Source organism: Neovison vison, chromosome 1, assembly GCF_020171115.1.
Source record: "Neovison vison isolate M4711 chromosome 1, ASM_NN_V1, whole genome shotgun sequence".
NCBI lineage: Eukaryota > Metazoa > Chordata > Mammalia > Carnivora > Mustelidae > Neogale > Neogale vison.
Genome location: NC_058091.1, coordinates 34438772 through 34460394, shown reverse-complemented (window position 1 = coordinate 34460394; position 21623 = coordinate 34438772). Strand labels below are relative to the sequence as shown.

At 36.7% G+C, this 21623-nt stretch overlaps 1 protein-coding gene across 1 annotated transcript in view; it reads left to right on the top strand.

The window, feature by feature from the left end:
- The first annotated feature begins 14187 nt into the window (after positions 1–14187).
- UFL1 (UFM1 specific ligase 1) overlaps positions 14188–21623 on the top strand; it is a 34244-nt gene continuing 26808 nt past the window's right edge. The window contains exons 1-6 of the mRNA XM_044245380.1: positions 14188–14331; positions 15582–15727; positions 16724–16752; positions 17683–17780; positions 18351–18465; positions 20256–20386. Of these exons, the coding sequence (XP_044101315.1) occupies positions 14255–14331; positions 15582–15727; positions 16724–16752; positions 17683–17780; positions 18351–18465; positions 20256–20386 (596 nt within the window). The 5' untranslated portion in view covers positions 14188–14254. The remainder of the gene's footprint in view (positions 14332–15581; positions 15728–16723; positions 16753–17682; positions 17781–18350; positions 18466–20255; positions 20387–21623) is intronic.

Sequence of the window (21623 nt, the reverse complement as noted above, 5' to 3'; positions counted from 1 at the left end):
AAATGTAAACTGAAATTGGCAAAACAGGTAAGTGACTACTGTAATAATCTAATATATAATGTGACAATATCTCACCTCAAGGCACTGTGCTATATGAATGTGTGAGTACAAAAATGAATGACATTGACCTTAAAGCCAGGAAACTCATAAGACCGGTTGCTGGTGTTTGAAAAGAGAATTGAAACTGGTGAAGCATGTCAGAGTTTAGAGGCAAAGAATCTTTGGCGTTCAAGAAGTGCTAGAAGATGTCCCTGGTGGTTGGTTTTTTATACCTTCTAACCACTCCCTAGCATGTGTGCACACACACAAACACACACACGCATATATGTACAATGTCCCTTTCCACTGTCTGTCTGTGTGCTATTGAACAAATGCCATGAGGAAGAAAAACCACTTTGGGTTTAGAACATGATTTCATGCTATATGCTTAGAGAATTTCATATTTGTTGTTTAAGAAAGCAACATATCAAATTTCTGAAACCTAGCTAAAAAAATAATTAGTAATACTTTAAGGACTTCATGGGGTGCCTGTGTGGCTCAGTGGGTTAAAGCCTCTGCCTTCGGCTCAGGTCATGATCTCAGGGTCCTGGGATCGAGCCCCTCATTGGGATCTCTGCTCAGCAAGGAGTCTGCTTCTTCCCTCTCTCTCTGCCTGCCTCTCTGCCTGCTTGTGATCTCTCTCTCTCTCTCTCTCTCTCTATCAAATAAATAAATAAAACATTTTTAAAAATACTTGAAGGACTTCTAAACACATTTCTTTTTTGATGTTGTTGTTTTTAAGATTGTATTTGTTTCTTTGAGAAAGAGAGAGAGAGATCCCAAGGAGGCAGAGGGGCAGGTGGAGAGGCAGAAGCAGGCATGATTCCATGAACCTGGGGTCATGACCTGAGCTGCAGGTAGACGCTTAACTGACTGAGATACCCAGGCGCCCCAACATGTTGCTTTCTCTACCAAATTACTCAAAAGAAAGCCATCGTAGACAGAAGTGAAATGTGTGAAGCCTCCACATCATAGAAGTGAAATGTGTGGCTTTTCATAGTGTAGCTATAGGGTTGAATCTCAATTCTGTCTCTAGTGTTGGAATCGAGGTCTCAAGTTAAACTAGGTACCGAGTCTTTTTTCTCTCATATTGCTATCGATTCTAGTGCATATCATTTGCTTGAAAAATGAATGTCTCATATTGCAAAGAACACAGATGTGCCTTTCTTTCTCAGCCAAAATGATGAACAACTCCAGTAAGCAACTATTTTGTGAATGGGTTTTTATGGAATGCCAACTTATACTGCAAAACTAATTCATCCTTCTGCTAACAACAAACATTCACCCAAATTTCCCCCACCCACCTGACAGAATAAGTATGATAACACATACAAGATTTTAGATAAACAATGTATTTATCAAGTTCTGAAGCAGTGTTCAATCATAGCAATTTTATAGATTTTCATGTGGAAAATCCATTAGACTTTGCTCTATTACAGTATATCACAATCTAGAACATTGTACTGTTACAGAATTTCAAAGAAGCAATCTTGTTATGAATGTGGTTTGACCTCAGGAAAAGCAACTGGAAATTTCTAACTTTACTTATAAAACATGCATATCTTGAGGAGTTGGGAGTTTCATTACTGACCCCTTTGGTTACTGTTTGACTTTTTAAAAATTTGTAACGAATACTTCATGAAGTAAAATAAGAGGTTTTGATGTTTGTTGGTAAAAGGTTGGCAAAATTTTTTTTAAATCTCAATGCTTTCTATTATATTTGGACTTCAGTCTGAACTCTGGGGTCTCTACCAAATTAAAAAAAAAATCAGATAAGTTTGTGAGGCATTAGTACTTGGAAAATGAATAGTCTTAATTATGTCAACTACTTCACCCTTCCAAGGCAATTAGTGTATAAACAACCCTATTTTTGTACTTCATGTCTAAAAGGAAGAAATTTCCCTTGTGATATCCAATCTTAGCCCATCTTTATTGGTTTTCTATGACTGCTATAAGAAATGACCACAAACTTGTTGGCTTCAAATACCGGAAATACATTCTCTCCTTTCCTCATCCGGCTTCCGGTGGCTACAGGCTTTCTTCAGCTCCAGGCTACATCACATTCCCTTCGCCCCTTCTGTGTGCCTCGCCCTTAAAAGGACACACATGATTATGGTAAGGGCCTACTCAGGTAATCCAAGATAAACTTGTTATCTCAAGTGACCTAATTTATCACATCTTTTGTCATATAAAGTAATATTCATAGGTGCTCTTTAGTGGCTCAGTTCGTTAAGATTGACTCTTGTTTTCAGCTCAGGTCCTGATCTCAGAGTCATGGTCTGATCCCTAAGCTCAGTGGGGAAGCTGCTTGAGATTCTCTCCCTCTGCCCCTCCCCACACAGGTGGGCACACACACTCTCTCTCTTTCTTTTAAATGAATAAATCTTTTTAAAAAATAAAATAAAGTAATATTCATCAATTCCAGGAAATGGACCTGGATATCTTTTGGTGCTGTTTTTCAAAAGACCACGCACCAACTATCTGTGATTTTATCTCATACTTTTCTACATGTCTGGAATTTTCTCCCCTTGACTCCCACCTCTCTGCTGCCTCCTCCCTTTCTCTCATCTTTGATTATTTCCCCTTCAATAGTTCCTTCCCTTCATCATATATGCATGTTGTGTTAGTTTACTAGGGCTGCTATAACAAAGTACCACAGATTGGGTGGCTTAAAAAACAGAGATTTATTTTTCCACAATTCCAGAAGCCAGAAATCTGAGATCAAGGTGGGTGCAGGCTTGCTTTCTGAGGCCTCTCTCCTTGGCTTGTAGATGGTTGTCTTCTCTCTCTCCTCACATGATTTTTCCTCCGTACATTTCAGTGTCCAAATTTCCTTCTTTAGGAGGACTCCAGTCATATTGGATTAAGGCCCACCCTAATGACCTCATTGTACCCTGATTACATCCTTAAAGACCCTATCTCCAAAAACAGTCACAATCTGAGGTGCTGGTTTTAGGACTTCCACATATAAATTTGGAGAAAACACAATTCACTCCATGACACAGATCATTCTTTCCAATTCTGGAAAAAAACAAGAAGAGAAAACCCTCCATCTAAAGAAATACTCCCTCAAAGTATCAACTTTATCAAACATTTACTTCCCATCAAATAATCTGTGTTTCTCCACATTTCTTGGCCCTCTTGCTATAAGGTGTAACCTTGGGACTAATTTTGGGGAAGCTGTACCACAGCTCTAATGGACCAATAGAGGCTTATACTATGAAATGTGGACAGAAAAAAGAAAAGTAATTTCATTTTAGGGTCACCATCTTCTAAGACCTACAACAAATGAATGATAATGCTAGTTTCACAGAAAGCATTGTCTGTGATACTCCCAGCTCCATTTTGTTCCCATGTCCTCGGCTTTCATCAATGGAGGCTATAATAAATAGCTTCACAAAATCTACTCTGACGTTTACTGTAGGAAAACTATTTACTATAGCACATCTCCAAAAACCTTTGCTTCCCCTGAGGGTCTCTCTTCAATTTTGGCCAATGATAATCCTATAATTGACATATTTGTTTTTGTTTTGCTTAAAAGCTGTATTTGGGGTGCGAGTCATACAACTAAAATGTAAGCTCACATGAAGGTAACAACCAATGAAGGTCGTTCATGCATCCCCTATGCCCAGGATAGGTTTTTAATAAGTATGTATTAAATAAATGAATGAGCCAACTATATAGAGCTATATGGCCTGAATACCTGCAGTATTTTCCTCCAGATCTTGACTTTCTATGTTTACTTGTATGGGGTGGGGGTAATACTTTCTCTAAATTATGAATGTAAGTATTGTAAAAGTTATGAAAATCTCTTTAATAAACATTTTGTTGAATGGATTATCTCAGTTGATTATGTTGTTTCCACAGATCTGATACTTTTAAATGATGAAATGCCAAGAACAGCCCTAGCAAGAGACTTCACGTATTCATTCCATCTCAGGTCAGCAGTCATCACAGAAGGGGTTGAAGCATCACTTCTGAAAGGGTCAGTCAGGGACAACTGGTGTCCCTACAATCTTTCAGGGGGTCTCTGAGGTGAAAACTATTTTCAAAATGGTATTAGGTCATTATTTGTCTTTTTCACACTTATTTTTTCCTGAGTATATAGTGGAGTTTTCCAGAGACTACATGATATGTGGTATCATAACAAATTAAGAAGCTCCTATTAAGCTTCAAAATGAAGGACACCATCTGAATATACCCGAACACCAAACATTAATAGTCATGTAACCAAAGTTTAAAGTTGTCCTGACTTCCAGAAGTGCTGACTCTGACCTTAAACAAAACTTATGCTTTCTTCATATCAGCATGACTTTATAGCTTCCTAGCCAGTCAAGGAAGCAGATAGGCAAACAAATCAGTATATAGAGTGCCACTACCCTAAAAGGAATGAGAGTTTCTTGTAACAATCACAACAGAAAACAATACACTCCCTCGTTCATGCTTTAGAAACTGAGCTGTAACCACTGAAAGCCATACTTACACCACTTTTAGTTTTGAAGTCTCCCTGCTTATGAATAGTTTGTTTCTTCTCAATAAAATACTCATATCAAATAAAGTTTTCTAAATTTTCTTTTAATAAGTCAAAAGTTAAAAAGATTTGAAAAAACATAAAACAATGCCACTCCTCTCACTAAATTTTTTGTTCTACAGATCAATTTTCCAAAAAAAATATTATTTATGTTGTCATTTTACTGTAGTCATTTTCAATAACTAGTTTAGTTCTGCTTTAATTTTAACACAGGAAATATTAATAGTTATAACCCATATATAAAAGCTTTTTGAGAGATCCTCAGACTGTTCAAGACCACAAGTTTCCTGAGACCAAACAGTAAGAACAACTAGAGAAAGAATGAACTCTGTCTTTTAAGAAGCTCCTTCCTCTCTGCTGTGGTAAAACAAAACTAAAAGCAAATGTGTCCCCTTTCACTACTTTGGATCCTTAGTCCCAGGAAGCACCTATGATATCACAATAAAGCACCACTCTGAGATACAAAAAACTGCTCAGTAGAATAAGAGGAACCTGAGTGACAGCCACACAATTTATAGATTTACAGATATAACCCCAAAGTATGTTTTCTCTTTTTGTTTCCATTCTACATTTACTCTAAGTCCAAACCAGAATTATCTTTTCGCCTGGCTCCTGAGAAATTGGGATCTGTATCTGATTCTCCGGGTGCAACTCCCCATTCAGAGAGGCGTCGACATAATCCACGGCTGATCTTTATATTTCTGATGCCACTGCCCAGAGGTCTTTTTACATTAGGCTATTTCTCAGAGGTACGGCCTTGCTCTAGAATGGGGAATATATTTCATAGCAAGTGCCAACTCTGATATATTGTTGGCAGTTGGCTGGAATATTGTTTGAGAAAGATTCTCGGGCATTTCCAGGCTTAGCAAGACAAACGCCATCATTGATTAGTGGTCTACTGTGGGTACTAAAAGGAAGAGTGTGAGCTTATGTGCTGTGTATTTGCTGACCAAATGAAATCAATTGGAATTGCTATGTTCAAACAGATGTAAACAAGATATTAAGTGTTTAATCTATGTAAAAATTACATGGGAATGTAGTTACTATGATGAATAACAGTTATCAGCAGCAATAACATCTCTCATAAACAAACTCAACCTTCTTAAAATATGAACACAGATTTTAAGATTCAAAGAAACAGATTAACTTGAGAGAAAATAAGAACTACTTAAAGATTTGTAGTCACATAGACTGTGCATCTATATATCTGAAGACATTTTTACCTCACACACGAACTAAGTTAAGTGCCAACAACCCTTGATTTTTGGCACTTTTAGGAGCTTGACCAGAACTTACTTTCAGAGACAATCTCCTCAGAATGGAATTTAAAAAGGTGACTATTAGGAATGCCAGGGTGGCTCTTAACAACTTCCAGATGTTGTCACTGCTGCTGCTATAATGTGGCATGTGTTACAAGTCCTCAGTTTCTTTGTAACATACCGTCTTGGTGTAATTAATGATTAATACATGGAGGAAGAGGAAGAGGAGGAGGAGAAAATCAAGAGAGAAGGAACAAGAGATAAAGAAGAAAGACACCCGACAGAGAAAGACAAATCCTCTGTGATCTCACTTAAATGTGGAATCTAAAATAAAACAAACCATAGATATAGAGATCAGATAGTCAGATCAGATAGATAGAGATCAGATAGTCGGTTGCCAGGGTGAGGTGTTGGAGGTGGGTGAAGTAGGTGAAAGTGGTCAAACGTGCCAAGAAGAAGAAGAAGAAGGAGAAGGAGAAGGAGGAGGAGAAGGAAGAGGAGAAGGAGGAGGAGAAGGAGGAGAAGGAGGAGGAGAAGAAGGAGAAGAAGGAAGAAGAAGGAAGAAGAAGGAAGAAGAAGAAGAAGAAGAAGAAGAAGAAGAAGAAGAAGAAGAAGAAGAAGAAGAAGAAGGAGAAGAAAAGACACTTAAGTCATTCCTGGAGATTTGAGCCAGTGTGACTTTTTCCTTGTTCGGCTGTACATTTGTTTAGAATGTGTCCCTATGACTATTAACTCTACATACCATTCTAGACACCACTGCCTTAGCGATGATCCAAACTGCCCATATATTTCTTTACATTCCATTCGGTTGATAAAATAGAAGAATTTCAGTTCCTTTGAGAGCAACGCCCAAGCACTGACAAGAACACTAACTTGTTCCTTTGCATGTTTGCCTTTGTCATTTTGCCTGGCAGTTATATTGTGCAAACATGCACACAGGAAAGCAAGTGATGCCTGGAGCTAATAAGTCTGACTCTAAATACAGCATTGTGAAGAAATTTGTGTGTGGGGGGTACAAATCCACAAAAGACTACTATAGAATTTGTTCCCTTGGAACCAAATGAATACTTCATGTTTTGGGAATAAATATATATATTTGCAGAAGAATTTTCACAAAATATGGCTCTAAAATGAAATGACAATAGAGTCACAACAGTAGTGAGGAGTAAGGGGGGGCATAAATACATAGATAATTTAATACTTTATAAAGTATTCACATGCATTTAACTCCATAGTTCAGGCTATAAAGATTATGTTCCAATGATAAAATGATGTGGACCACAAGGAACACCTGTTATTGCTTTACTGATAAAGATGAAAGATCACAATGAGAAGAAGTTTGCTCTCTCACTCCCCCCTAACAGAACCTACAAATATAAAAAAAAAAAAATGTAAACCTCATTTTGGAATGAGGAGAAAAAGAAAAATATAGGAAGGCAAAGGATATTCTAAAATAAGTTAGCAAATAGATGGCTTTTTGTAAGATTTTGGTAAAGAAAACAGTGATTTTTATGAAATAGCATGAGTTCTTTAAGTCTTGAAAAATTTGCTCTCTCTAAGACTGATAAATCTGAATTCTGGAATTCCATAAAAGTTTTATTTTTTAGTTCATAAAAGCTGTCATTCCATGACTTTCCCCTTAGACAAAAGGAGAAATAAGATATTTAAGACAATCACACTCAAAGATACATGTTAGCTCTACTTTATAAAATAAATGAATCAGACTTTTAGATGTCCCTAAAGTCCCCTCTAGCTCTAAAATTTTTTGAATCTGGGATCCTAACATACCAGTGTCATCAGCTTATCACAATATATATCCTTATTTCTCTCTTAATCAATTTTATTATTAACTTAAATAAAAGCTTAATTATATTTTTTAAAAATATAGAAATGACAAGTGATGTCAGAAAGAACAAAGTTGAGTGATACTTAATTTTTGAAATAATCTCAATTGGTTAGAACCGTTTGTTCTTCTTGGTATTCTCAAGGCATACCACAAAGCCTGGCAGATAGTCATCCTCAAATACTATTTGTTGAAATAATGGACAAAGGGATGAATCAATCCATCAATCAATCAAAGCTAACAAGGTGAAAGTAAGTTTTTTAGGTACAGAGTTGACTAGACCTAGTTTGATAGCAATTTAGATAAAGATCAGTCAGATATAGTGCATTACCAGCTCCATTTAAGCCAAGAGTCCAATTAACAGAAATATAACATCTAGGGAAATTAATGTCACTGTTATCTGCTCTAGTCAGACTACATGCAAAATACTACATTCCTCTGGGCATCACTTTCTAAAGGTGATATTGGCAAACTACAGTTCCATAAGAGAGGGTGGCCAGGACTAGAGGTCTGGTACTTCAGTCAGGAGACATAATCAAAGGATCTGAGATGCTTAACTTGAAGAACCAAAACAGGAGGAACTTGTTGAATATCTGGAGGGTTGTCATGGGAAAGATATATTAGAGTCACTCTGTGGACCCAAGGAAAGAATGTGGAAGCTACAAAGAAAGAGATCTTGCTTTAGTATAAGGAAGGAATTTCTAACTGCTAGATCTGTCCCAAAATGGATTAACATACTTTGCAAAAAAGGGAATACTTCATCACTTTAAATGGTCAAGCAAAAAGTACATGATCAGCCAGGGCCTTGCAGAGAAATTATTACTGCGGGTGGATATTAGCATGAGTGATCTGAAGAGCCTTTCCTAACCTATAATGCTGCAATTCTCTGATTCCTGAGTGATTGCTGCCTACCTCTTCAACATCATCATAATCTCTCTCTTCACTGACTTATCTTCTATTCATGCAACATCTGATCTTTGTTCTCTTTGTTCTTGCTCCAGTTATTTTGCTCATGAGGTATCCTACATTTGCTCATGAGGTATCCTACAATCTGACTTCCATTGCTATCATAGCAGGAAAAAAATCCCCTCTTAAAAGTCATAATCTCTTTGCTCTACTAGCTAATGGGCTTGCATCTATTTTCATTATTTTTGACTCTGTAGAGGTATTAACTCTTCCATCCCCTATACCTTCTTGTTTCCTTTATTGCTAGTTCTTCAGTTTCATCTTTTTCTGACCTTTTTGCTTCTCTTCCACTCGTAAATCATAGTGGTTTCCTAAGGCGTTAATGCTTTTTATGTATAAGATTTTAGTGCCCTTTTTGATGGTAGTATTAAGGTAATTTTTAAGTCCCTGACTACAATAAGATAATATCAGTGACATAATTAACACAATGTCTTTGTAATTTCTCTGCAATGACTTGTTTGACAATATACATTTTGCAGTTGTTTCGGTTTATTTTTCTAGTTGGGGTAGAGAAAGCAATTCAAATTTTACTATATACTAGTAAACCGGGGGAAATGCTTCAAATTTTATTAAAAGAACAGTTTATCTTGGAGAAACTTTACAATATCACATCTTATATTATCAAAGAAACCATCAATCCACATTATGTTAGAATGTTTTATTAGTCTTCAAATTTAAAATGAGTCTGAGGACGTCACAATCATGGACCTACTGTAGCTAAAAAGACCATGAGTCCCTCCCACATAATACATGTCAAAATTTTACTTACGTTTGTAGACACAAGCTGTTAGAAAGGGTTTTGTTTTGTTTTGTGTTTTTAGAGAACTGAAGCTCTGTTTTCTAAATCTACATGAAGTTTGTTCTTGAAAGGAATCTCTCATCTCTTATTCAGCAGCCACTTGTACTGTTTACCATTACCCTATTTATACATTAGATCACTTAAAGCTCCTCTACTCTGTACCACAATGCTAGCCAACTTTGCAATGGTCCCCATTCAAATTCTTATTTCTCCTTCAAAATAACTGATACTGCTGCAGTTAAGGTATATGGCTGCTAAGTTCAGATCGTTGTTTTGAGTCTTAGGATCTCAGAGTAAACAAACATGAGCATTTATCAAAGGTCAAAGTCAGAGTTGTCCCACAGAACTTCTGTGAAGGTGAAAATGGTTTTCTATACTGTACCATAAGATAACTATGAGCCACATATGACTGTTACACATTTGAAAGGTAGCTATTATGACTGACTAACTTGCTTTTAAATTTTATTTAATATTTTAAACACTATTTTTAAGGGCAATTTTAGGTTCATAGATAAATTAAAAGGAAGGTATAGAGATTTCCCATATAATCTCCACACCCACACAGGTATAGCCTTTCCATACCAAACTCCCCCACCAGAGAGGAACATTTCTTACAACTTATGAACTTACATTAAGATGTCATAATCCCTCAAAGTTCATTGTTTACATCACGACTCATTCTTGGTGTCCTATAGCCTACTGGTGTGAACATACATATAGTAACACATGTCCATCATTATAATACCATACAGAGTATTTTCCCTGCCCTAAAAGTCCTCAGTGCTCTGCCTGTTCATTCCTCCACCCTCCCCAACCCCTGGCAAGCACTGGTCTTTCCACTGTCTCCATAATTTTGTTTTTTTCATAATGTCATACAGTTGGAAACATACAGTATGTAGCCTTTTCAGATTGGCTTCTTTCACTTAGTTGCCTGCATTTAAGGTTTCTCCACGTCTTTTCAGGACTTGATAGCTCATTTCATTTTAGTGCCAAATAATATTACATTGTCTGGATGTATCACAGTTCATTTATCCATTCACCTACTGAGGGAAATCTTAGCTGCTTTCACGTTTTGGCAATTTTGAATAAAGAAGCCTTCAATATCTGTGTGTAGGTTTTTGCATAGACATAAGTTTTCAACTCATTTGGGTAAACACTAGAGGTGTGCAATTGCTGGATTATAAAGTAAGAGTATTTTTAGTTTTGTAGGAAAGCACCAAACTGTCTTTCAAAGTGGCTGTACCTTTTTGCATTCCCACCTGCAACAAATGAGAATTCCTATTGCTTCACATCCTCATCAGCATTTGCATTGTCAGTATTCTGGATTTTGGTCAATCTGATAGCTGTGTGATGGTATCTTATTTGTTTGCATTTCTTTGATGACATGATGCAGAACATTTCTTTATATGTTGTTTTGCTATCTGTATACCTTTTTTGGGTGAGGTGTCTCTTAAGGTCTTTGGCCCATTTTTTAATTGGGTTCCTTGCGTTCTTACCGTTGAGTTTTAGGACTTCATATATTTTGATAATAGTCTTTTATCAGATATATCTTTTGCAACTATTTCCTCCCAGTTTATCTTATCTTCCATTCTCTTTACTTTGACTTTTGAAGAGAAGTTTTTAATTTTAATCAAGTCCAGCTTATCCATTCTTGCTTTCTTGTGTTGTACCTCTGGTATTGTATCTAAACAGTCATTGATATACCCAAAGTCATCTAAATTTTCTCTAGTTATCTTCTAGGGGCTTTCTCATTGCATTTTACATTTAGATCTGTGATCCAGTTTAATTTTTATGAAGGCTGTAAGTTGTGCATCTAGATTCCTTTGTGTGTCTGTGAATGTCCAATTATTCTAGCAACATTTGTTGAAAAAAGTATCTTTTCTCCATTGTATTGCCTTTTTTCCTTTGTCAAAGATTAGTTGACTATAATTATGTGGGTCTAGCTCTGGTCCCTCTATTCTGTTTCATTGATGTATTTGCCTATTCTTTCACCAATACCACATTATCTTGATTAGGTTATCTTTTTTTTTTTTTTAAAGATTTTATTTATTTATTTATTTGATAGACAGAGATCACAAGTAGGCAGAGAGGCAGGCAGAGAGAGAGGAAGGGAAGCAGACTCCCTGCCAAGCAGAGAGCCCGATGCGGGGCTCGATCCCAGGACCCTGAGATCATGACCCGAGCTGAAGGCAGAGGCTTTAACCCACTGAGCCACCCAGGTGCCCCTTGATTAGGTTATCTTTATAGTAAGTCTTAAAGTCGGGTACTGACAGTGCTCCAACTTTTTGTTCTCCTTCAATATTGTATTGGCTATTCTGACTATTATTTATATAAACTTTACAATAAGTCTGTTGATATCCACCGATTAGTTTTGGGGGGGGTTGATTGGGATTGCATTGAATCATATTTCAGAGGAGAACTGACATTTTGGCAATATGAGATTTCCTCCCCCCCCTTGTTTTTTCTATCCATGAACATGGAATACCTTCCCATTTATTTAGTTCTTCTTTGATTTCACTCATCAAAGTTTGTAGTTTTTCTCATATAGATCCTGTAGCTATTTTGCTAAATTTATGCCTAAGTATTTCATTTTGGGGGTGCTAATGTAGTCTACATTGTGTTTTCAATTTCAAATTATACTTGTTCATTGTTGGTATCATTTTATTTAATTTTAATTAAAATTTAAATAACTTCATCTTGCTAGTGGCTAAGCATTTTAGTCTAGTCTCTATAAAATACAATCATAAATTATTCCTTTTTAAGAAATTATTGCCTCCTAAGAATAAATGTAAATGAGGTTGTCTGGGTAAGTCAGTTGGTTAAGTGTCTGCCTTCAGCTTAGATCATGAACCTGGAGTCCTGGGACTGAGCCCCGTATCAGGCTACCTGATCAGCAGAGTCTACTTCTCCCTCTTCCTCTGCCCCTCCCCTCACTCCAGCTCTCTCTTGCTCACTCTCTCTCTCTCAGATAAATAAAACCTTTTAAAGAAGAGAATAAATGTTTTTATTTAACCAAAGTAAAATGCTGCACCAAAACATTTACACTGACTTATTTACAAAATATATATGAAATATATCAGGCACTATGTACCACTTGTTATACTAATGCTATGGAACATTGAGGAGTTCAAACTATTTAGAAATGTAGTAAGTAAAAACGAAATGCAGTTTTGCTTGCTATTATAGACACCTGAATAAAGAATTGTGGAGACACTGCATACAAAACAACTGTACAAATTTAAAAAGGTTTCATTAAAGAGTTTTATTTTAAAAGAGTTTTATTTAATTTCATTAAAGAGTTTTATTTTATTTAATCTGGGACATCATGGAAAAATAAGTTACAAAATAAATGGGAGTATGGTGCAGTGAGGAATAGAACAGTCATTCCAGAATGATATGGAGTCCTGAAAGGGTTTGGTGTGTCTAGGCCAGTACTTCACATGTGGTGTGATGCTGCTGAAAAGTAGAATCCAGGCTCACGGAGACTTATATGGTAAGGAAGAAGTTTGAATGCCCAGTGTTCACATGGTACACTATACCTCCCTACTGCACTATAGTGTATACTGAGTACGTTTTTTAAAAATTTGCTTTATTAGTTTTACAGGTTGTTTATGGCAAAATCATGTCTGCCTTACCAACCAAGGTAGTCCATGGTATCTGATAGAGAATCAGTAAGTCTTTGTGATATGAATGAATGTTTCTGGTTGTTCTGAAGCTTGATACTCTTTGGAACCACACCACTCACTCTCTTCCAAGTTACCTTCTTGACTTCTGCTGTTTCACCTCTTGGTTGGCAATCACATGGCCAGATGGTGTGGCTATTTGGTGGCAGTACTTAGAAACAGTTTTCCTGACCGGGTTCTCTGCATTTTAAATAAAGCTGGGAACTCTGGGGACGCCTGGGTGGCGCAGTTGGTTAAACGACTGCCTCCGGCTCAGGGCGTGATCCTGGAGTCCCTGGATCGAGTCCCACATCAGGCTCCCAGCTCCATGGGGAGTCTGCTTCTCCCTCTGACCTTCTCCTCGCTCATGCTCTCTCTCACTGTCTCTCTCTCTCAAATAAATAAAAAAAAAAAAAAAAAAAAAGCTGGGAACTCTACGGGACAAGTAGACTATCTTTGTGGCAGTGGATATGAGTCACCCCGAAAAAGATACTGAGATTGGAAAAAAACTTTAACAATCCCCCTTCACCTACTCTGTAGGGCATGCAGTTAAAAGGAATGACAATTTTTTTCTTTTAAAGTGAAGACTTTGGTATAAAAGTAAAAGGGGACAAGAAATTTACTCCAGATTCAATAGCTTTTACTGGTATCTATGCAGGGGAAAGCAAAATAAACGTGTCCTTTGCTTTCTCTATTTCATCCATAACTCTACATAGGTATCATCGTATGTTTCTATTTCTTCGTTGCTTGGTGGAGCCAACCTTCCCCAGAGGAGAAATAGGAAAAACTAACATTCTAAATCCAGAATGAGATTAAAGCAATTCCCAGTCTTTATGGTACCCGAATTAGTCACCTTTGTACAAAACAAAACAAAACAAAAAAAAAAACAAAAAAAACCCACCCACAACGCGTACCTTCAGTACCGTCTCCCAAAAGCTAAAACCTGTAGCTACACAACACGGAGAACGCCCCGCCCGTGCGAGGTGGGCGGGGCTGCGGCTCTTCCGGCACGCCCCTGCCGGCGCGGACCACGCGCGCTCTGTGCGTCGGGGGAGGAGCCTCTTGTCCCTCCGCTCGGCCTGTTCCGCTTCGGCTCCCGCTGCCTTTAGGCTGACGTGTCGGCAGTTCTGCGGCGGCTCGGCGACTGGGGCCGTGATGGCGGACGCCTGGGAAGAGATCAGGCGGTTGGCGGCTGACTTCCAGCGGGCGCAGTTCGCCGAGGCCACACAGAGGTGCCGACCCTCCCTCTCCGTTGCGGAGTCCAAAATAGCCCCTGGCAGCCACGCCGAGATCTGAGGCCGGGGATCCCTGGCTCTGGACCCCGCACCTTCCCACCCTGTGTCACCATTTCTGCCTTCTCCTCTCTCCCGTAGCCTGGATTGCAGTTCCAAGTATACTTTTGGGCGGTGAAGCCCGAAAGCTTCTACGCCCCGAAGAACCCCCCAGCCATGCCCAAGCTAAGAGCTGGCGCGCCCCGCCCTCTCGATGGCCGAGGCTGGCGACTTCCAGCTGTTTGAAGAGTGTCCCTCTGAGCCTTATTTACCCGTCAAGTCCCTACGGCGTCACGGCCTGTTGTACATTACCTGACCTAGAATAAGCCGGAGAGGAGAGGCTAAGGCCAAAATACAGTACTTAGCGAATGTCCTGTTGACTCTTGAGACATTTTGCCTTTTTGTGCACCAGAAGAGTTGTGCTAGGCCAGACCCATGGTCCCGTCTGTCATTTTTAAGGACTCCTTGGACACTGGCATTTCTTGCAAACCCACTAATCGTGGGGGGATGTGTTCTGGGCACCCTAACTCTTCTTTTTATGTTACAGAACACATGCACAGTGTTAACAGAATGCTCTCTCTCTGTGGACTGTCTCTCACCTTTGATGTTTTTGTGCCTTCTGGGGCTTGAAGACCTTAAATCCTTTAATACGGTATTTTGTAGCACTGAGAGCAAACTAGGGCAGGTACTTAAGTGCTTGGATAACAGTTACCGTCCTGGTTTTCCTAAGCTGTATCAATAGTAGTAGGGAAACAATCACACACTTAATTTAAAAGAAAATTCTGGTTTGGTTTTTTTTTGTTTTTTTTTTGTTGTTGTTGTTGTTTTGACCTTAAACTGTAAATTGAAGTTAAAAGAGCAGGATTTTTTCCTATCTAAATTTTATGTCCTCACTTTTCTATTCAGATTTGAAGAGTAGAAGCAGGTCCAGAGAGGGGAGCAAACTTGAAATTCTGTCATAGAATGGTTTGTACCAATTAGGTACATGACTTAAGTTTATGTAAACCTGCTTGCTCCCAAGAATTGTTGTTGTTTTTTAACTTACTGAATCAGTATGGTTATTACTAATAAGAGATACAGATTTTGTAATATAGACCCTAGTGACTATTCATCCAAACTTTTTTTTTTTAAAAAAGCCCGTTTTCATGCATTGTTAATTTTGTTAAGCACAAATGTATCGAGTGCATTTTAAAACTTCTTGTGTGTCTCAGGTTGTCAGAGCGGAACTGCATTGAGATTGTGAATAAATTGATTGCTCAAAAACAGCTAGAAGTAGTTCACACACTTGATGGGAAGGAATATATTACACCAGCTCAAATTAGTAAAGAAATGAGAGACGAGCTACATGTCCGAGGTGGTAAGTAATTCCTCAATTTTCTCCTCTGGTTATTTGGAAGGGAAAAAACAACTTAAAACATAAAAAAAAAAAAAAACTTAAAACATAGATAATAAATGATTTGGAGGGTATAGGACCACCCAATTATATTATTATTATAATAATATTATTTTTAGGAGTTATATTTCCTATAGGTGAATTAATCAACTGTTTCTATTCATAGTTCATGAGTTTATTGCATGACTCAAGGGAGGTTACTCAGCTATCTATTATCAGGTGGTAATTATGAAAGGAGAACAGAGATTTTAAAGGATTATAGATTTCTGAAACATGAGGCTATACTACCACACTCTTTTTAAAAACTTAACTTTATGTGTTTGTAAATTAGCAAGTAATATGGTGCTATACCTATTGTAGGAAATGCTATTACAAGCATATGAAGTTTTTATCTTTTTAAAATTTAAACAAACTACTGAGCTAATTTGAATACTATTTGATTAAAATAGAAGCAACTATGAAAACAACTCTTCAGTAGATGTTATCAGATACACCCTTGGTGCTGATTCATCTTCCAGCATAATACTAATAAAATATTAGCTATAATTTGGAATACTTAACAGATTTTCTTTTGCCAATAGGTGGAAATGTACTCATTCCAAAAATTTTTTAAAAGTTCATCTGAATTTAGTTGTATCCCTTTGGTCACAGTAGATAAATTGTGATAGGAGGTAAATCTTAAGTCTATAGGTCTGGCCAACTTGTGTATCAGTTGCTGTTTGTTACTGGCCTGATGTGACAGATAAAACTTCAAAAAATAAATTATTGCCTGTGCCTTCAGCCATAAATAATTATTCAGCTAATGATTTGTATTTGAAAACATTAATTATTGTGGCTTTATGTCCTTTGTAGAAGGAGGACTTCGACTGCCCATAATGTAAATCTGTTGACATTTACAGTTTTTTGGCTTGTGTGTACTTGTATGTAAATATGACATTAATAGATGTCTTTTCTTTAAAGGTCGAGTGAACATTGTTGATCTGCAACAGGTAAATTTTAAATTTATAAAATTTTTTACTTTCTCAAGTTTTTGATATTGTGACTTAAATATTCATTAATGCTGGTATCGTATTTGTATAATGTTTGTGAAGAAATAGTTTTATAGTCCTCAGTAATAAATTTAATCAACTTAATAAGTTCTAATATATTGAATGATTTAATAAATTCTTCTTTCTGGGGCGCCTGGGTGGGTTAAAGCCTCTGCTTTCTGCTCAGGTCATGATCCCAGGGTCCTGGGATCGAGCCCCACATCGGGCTCTCTGCTCTGCGGAGAGCCTGCTTCTTCCTCTTTCTCCATGCCTGCCTCTCTTGTCTACTTGTAATCTCTGTCGGTCAAATAAATAAATAAAATCTTTAGAAAAATAAATAAATAAAAATAAATTCTTCTTTCTCAGTTACTTGCTTATTCTTTACCAGATAAACTCATAGTTGTCATTTTATGTAGTCACAGAGTTAATGTAATTTGGAGAGGAAAATAATTTTCATGTTTATTACATGCTTTTAGTATATGAAAGGAGTAGAGAAATATTTTTAAAAGTAGAAGATATTTCTAGAAAAATATAAGTGTGCATGTCATTAGCAAGGTACACTGTATACAAGAGGCTGGAAAATATTGTGTAAGTGGTGCCTGTTGTATGAAAATATAGCTTCTTAATGCAAACTGTCCTAGCAAGTGAAAATGTATTGTTCAGAAATGAAAGTTAGTAAGCAATAAGCTTCTAATTTTTTATTTGACTGAGACTTTTTCACAATATTTCAAATTAATTTGAAATTCATCTTAGAGAAAGTAAGTTTTTAAGTAGATAGTTCTAATAGTCACTGTATTTATAATTCTAATATGTAATATTATAGCTCTAATATGTAACAAACTCAAGAAACAATATGAACTTATCACTAATAGAATTTTATTTATTTTCCAGGTAATTAATGTGGATCTGACTCATATTGAAAGTAGAATTGGTGACATTATAAAATCAGAAAAACATGTTCAGTTAGTGTTGGGACAACTGATAGATGAGTAAGTACAGTATTTAAGAGCACTTTTTTGTATTTCTTTATTTTTTTTTCATGTTTAAAGTTAGAACAGTTTAGTGTTTAAATAATTTAGTGTTTAAATTTAGAACAGTTGTGACCAGTTTGGCATTTTGTTTAGAACTCTCATAATGCTGGTTTTCATTATTAGGATCATTGTACTTAATAAGTGCTTGATTTTATGGAGTACTTGGAAATAATAAAAAGTTGGATTTCTTTTCCTGTTATCTTAAAGCAGCACAAAACATAACTTTTAGGATCTTTCCTTTACAGTCTTAACTCTGAAAGCAAAACATTCTTCCAAAAAATATTAATGAAAAATGACTGAAGGAATTTACATTGTATTTACATTGTTAAAAAATAATCCCAGCACTTATCATTTGATTGACCTTACATATTTACATGGATAAGAAAAAAATAATCTTGAGAATATGAGTCATGAATCAAGTGTACCTAAACATACCCTATTCACTATTTTGTTGGCATATTTTATTGCACAGAAATTAAACATAAAAGAGGAAAATCATTACTTGTAATTTTTTTTTTTAACTATTAGGAACTATCTGGATCGCTTAGCAGAAGAGGTAAATGATAAATTGCAAGAAAGTGGTCAGGTCACCATATCAGAGCTGTGTAAAACCTATGATCTTCCTGGAAACTTTCTGACACAGGTATTTTTTCTTAATAGTATAATATCTTTTCAGATAAATAAAGAATTTTAATTGGAAGAAAAAAACTAGATTTTCTTATCATTACTTGATTTTTTTGACTATTGCTGTTGTAGCAGTTTATTTTGGGGATACTTCTGAACATTTATGGCTCTGATGAGACCATTTAGAAATGATTATTTCTTTGCTCTTTAAGTAGTTTGGTATTTTAGAATTGCAGACATTTATTTTGTACAATGGAAAGTGCATGGACTTTGGGGTTAAACAGACTTTAATTTGAATTCATTTATGCCACTGTTTAGTTATTTCGTGTTAGGAAAATTATTTCAACTCTTTGGTGCTTCAATTTACATATTTTTGAAATGAGAATAATTAGCTTTTTCATAGACTTAGTAAGGTTATACACATGGTGTATCTAGTGAGATGTCTGGAACAGTGGAGGTCCTCAATAAATGATGATTTTGTTTTGTATTTACTGGAATAAATAAGAGAAAAGCCAAATCTCTTCTTAGGTATATATCACTTTAAGAAAATTCAGCTTACAAAATTATACCAAACCATAATTGCATGAGACTAATTTATAATACAAACAGATATACTCACCTATTTTGAAAGAGTGATTTCCTATTATGGCATCTAAAATACCATTTGAATACAGACCTATTTTATATAGTATTTCAGGAGCCTAAGTTCTATTTTAAGTGAGCAAATATATTTTAATCACAGAAGGTCAAAAAATTTTTTGTAAAACACATTTTAAGAGTATCAGAACAGACCCAAATGATTTCTTAGGAAACTGCACTGTTGACACATTCTGGAAATGTGTATGTTTTCTTAACATTTTTCAGTTCTAGTTTTTCTGAATATCACAGGCAGTATTCTAAAAGCTCATTAAGAAATTGTTGAAATGCAAAAAAAAAATTGTTGAAATGCATTTGTCTATATCAGAAAAGTATCAGCTACTCCCCTAAGTAGTGCTAACTCATCTTGGGATGTGAAATATGTCCAGACTTATTTCAGATGTACCTGACCCCAGCCCTAGTCCTAGAAATACTCTCAGGATTACCAGGAAATCATGTTATCTGCTAGTATAGATCTCTGGGCACAGATAAACTTGTTAATAATTGCATCAGAGAAGAGAACTTTTTAGGTCTTAATATTTGTGTAGGTTTCAGAATCTTGGAATTACATTTATTTTACTCAGTGTTCAAAACTCCAGATAGGGTCTCCTTGAAGACCCATGTGTATATGTTGGCTGCCTTTATGTTTCAGGCTGCCTATATCTAGAAAACTGGTTAAGCAGTCACTTTTATTTTACATTAGAAATAGCCCTTCTTGGGACGCCTGGGTGGTTCAGTGGGTTAAGCCACTGCCTTCAGCTCAGGTCATGATCCCAGGGTCCTAGGATCGAGTCTTGCATTGGGCTCCTTGCTTGGAAGGAGCCTGCTTCTCCCTCTCTCCCTCTGCCTGTTTGTGCGCTCGCGTGTTCGCTCGCTCGCTCTCTGATAAATAAAATTTTTAAAAATCTTTAAAAAAAAAAAGCCCTTATTAGGAAGTAGCAAAGCCATTTAAGATACCAGCTATTTGACTCATTGAATTCTCGATTTTGCTCTGACATGAAGTTTCCTAGATCCTAAATCTTCATTTTATCTTATAGAGCCTCTGAATTTGTGTTTGTTGAAATGTTCAATTGTATGGGTAATACTAGCAGCATAACTTTATTGAGACTATACAATTATATATATATAATTTTGTTCTTTCAAATTAATAAAAATTTGCATCTTTACCCCCAGGCCCTAACTCAGCGACTAGGTAGAATTATTAATGGACACATTGATATTGATAATAGAGGAGTAATATTTACTGAAGCTTTCGTAGCTCGACATAAAGCACGCATCCGTGGACTCTTCAGTGCCATTACCCGGTAAGCCTATTTCATTTTTTTTAAGCCTGTTTTAAAATAGGTACATTTTTACATATCTTTGACCATGGTGGGCTTTTTTTTCTTTTATGAGCTTTTTCTCTTTTCTTTCTTTTTTTTTGTTTTTTTTGTTTTTTAATTAAAATCTCATTCAGGACCCTACTTTTTTAGACGTACAGAAGGATTGGTTCCTTCTGTGAAACGGGAGTGGGGATTCCAGAGCCCTAGAATGTAACCAGACTCTCTCCAGCCCACATCTCCTTCCACTCCCCACGTTAATCACCCTCATAGCCCCAGATGTGGGTCTACAGAACAACTAGAGGAGTATATGAAATCATCCTGGGATCATGGAAGGAGCAGGCCGTTTAAAGTCAGAAGTCCTCAGGCCCTTGCTCTATCATACAGTAACCATGTGAGCTGCAGCAGATGTCAGTTACCTAACTCCTTTGAACCTCAGAGGGGTTCAGACTAAATGCCATCCTACAGTTCTAATGAATAACAGTGTTCATTTCAAAATCATTTGAACCTTTCTAAAATAAGAATTTCTGAAAATGGGGATGCCTGGACAGCTTAGTTGGTTAAGCATCTGCCTTCAGCTCAGATCATGATCCCAAAATCCCAGGATCAAGCCCCACATTGGGCTCCCTGCTCATCAGGGTTCTGCTTCTCCCTCTGCCCTTCACCCCAGTCATGCCTTCTCTCTCACTCTTGCTCTCTCTCAAATAAATAAAATCTTCGAAAAAAAAAAAAAAGAATTTCTGAAATGTGTGGACCCCGAGTGACTCTCCAATATGGAGGACATTCTCAATTATGTCCTCTCTCTTGTGTCATTAACTGTCTCAGTGGCTTTTGGTCCAAATTTCTCCCATTTTAAAACAATCAAACCTCTCTCAACCCCACATTCCACTCTGTCTACCCCACCTTATTTATCCCTTTCCTTAAAGTAAACCATCTCAAGAGTTGATGTCTTCTGAGCTCACCCATCTGGCTTTTACCAGGTTACAAAGTAATGACGTCAATATCATGAACTTTAATGCATACTTTCTGACATTGTTTTCCTTGACTTGGCAGCAGCATTTAATTTCATTTAAGTCTTCTTAAAATGTTCCTCTCCTTTTTGTTTTTGTTTTTGTTTTTGTTTTTAACATAACATTTTACTGCTTTCTTCTTACCTCCTTTGGTTGTACCTTATAAGTCACCTTTTCTGGGTATTCCTCCTTTCCTAGCCTTTAAAGTTTTG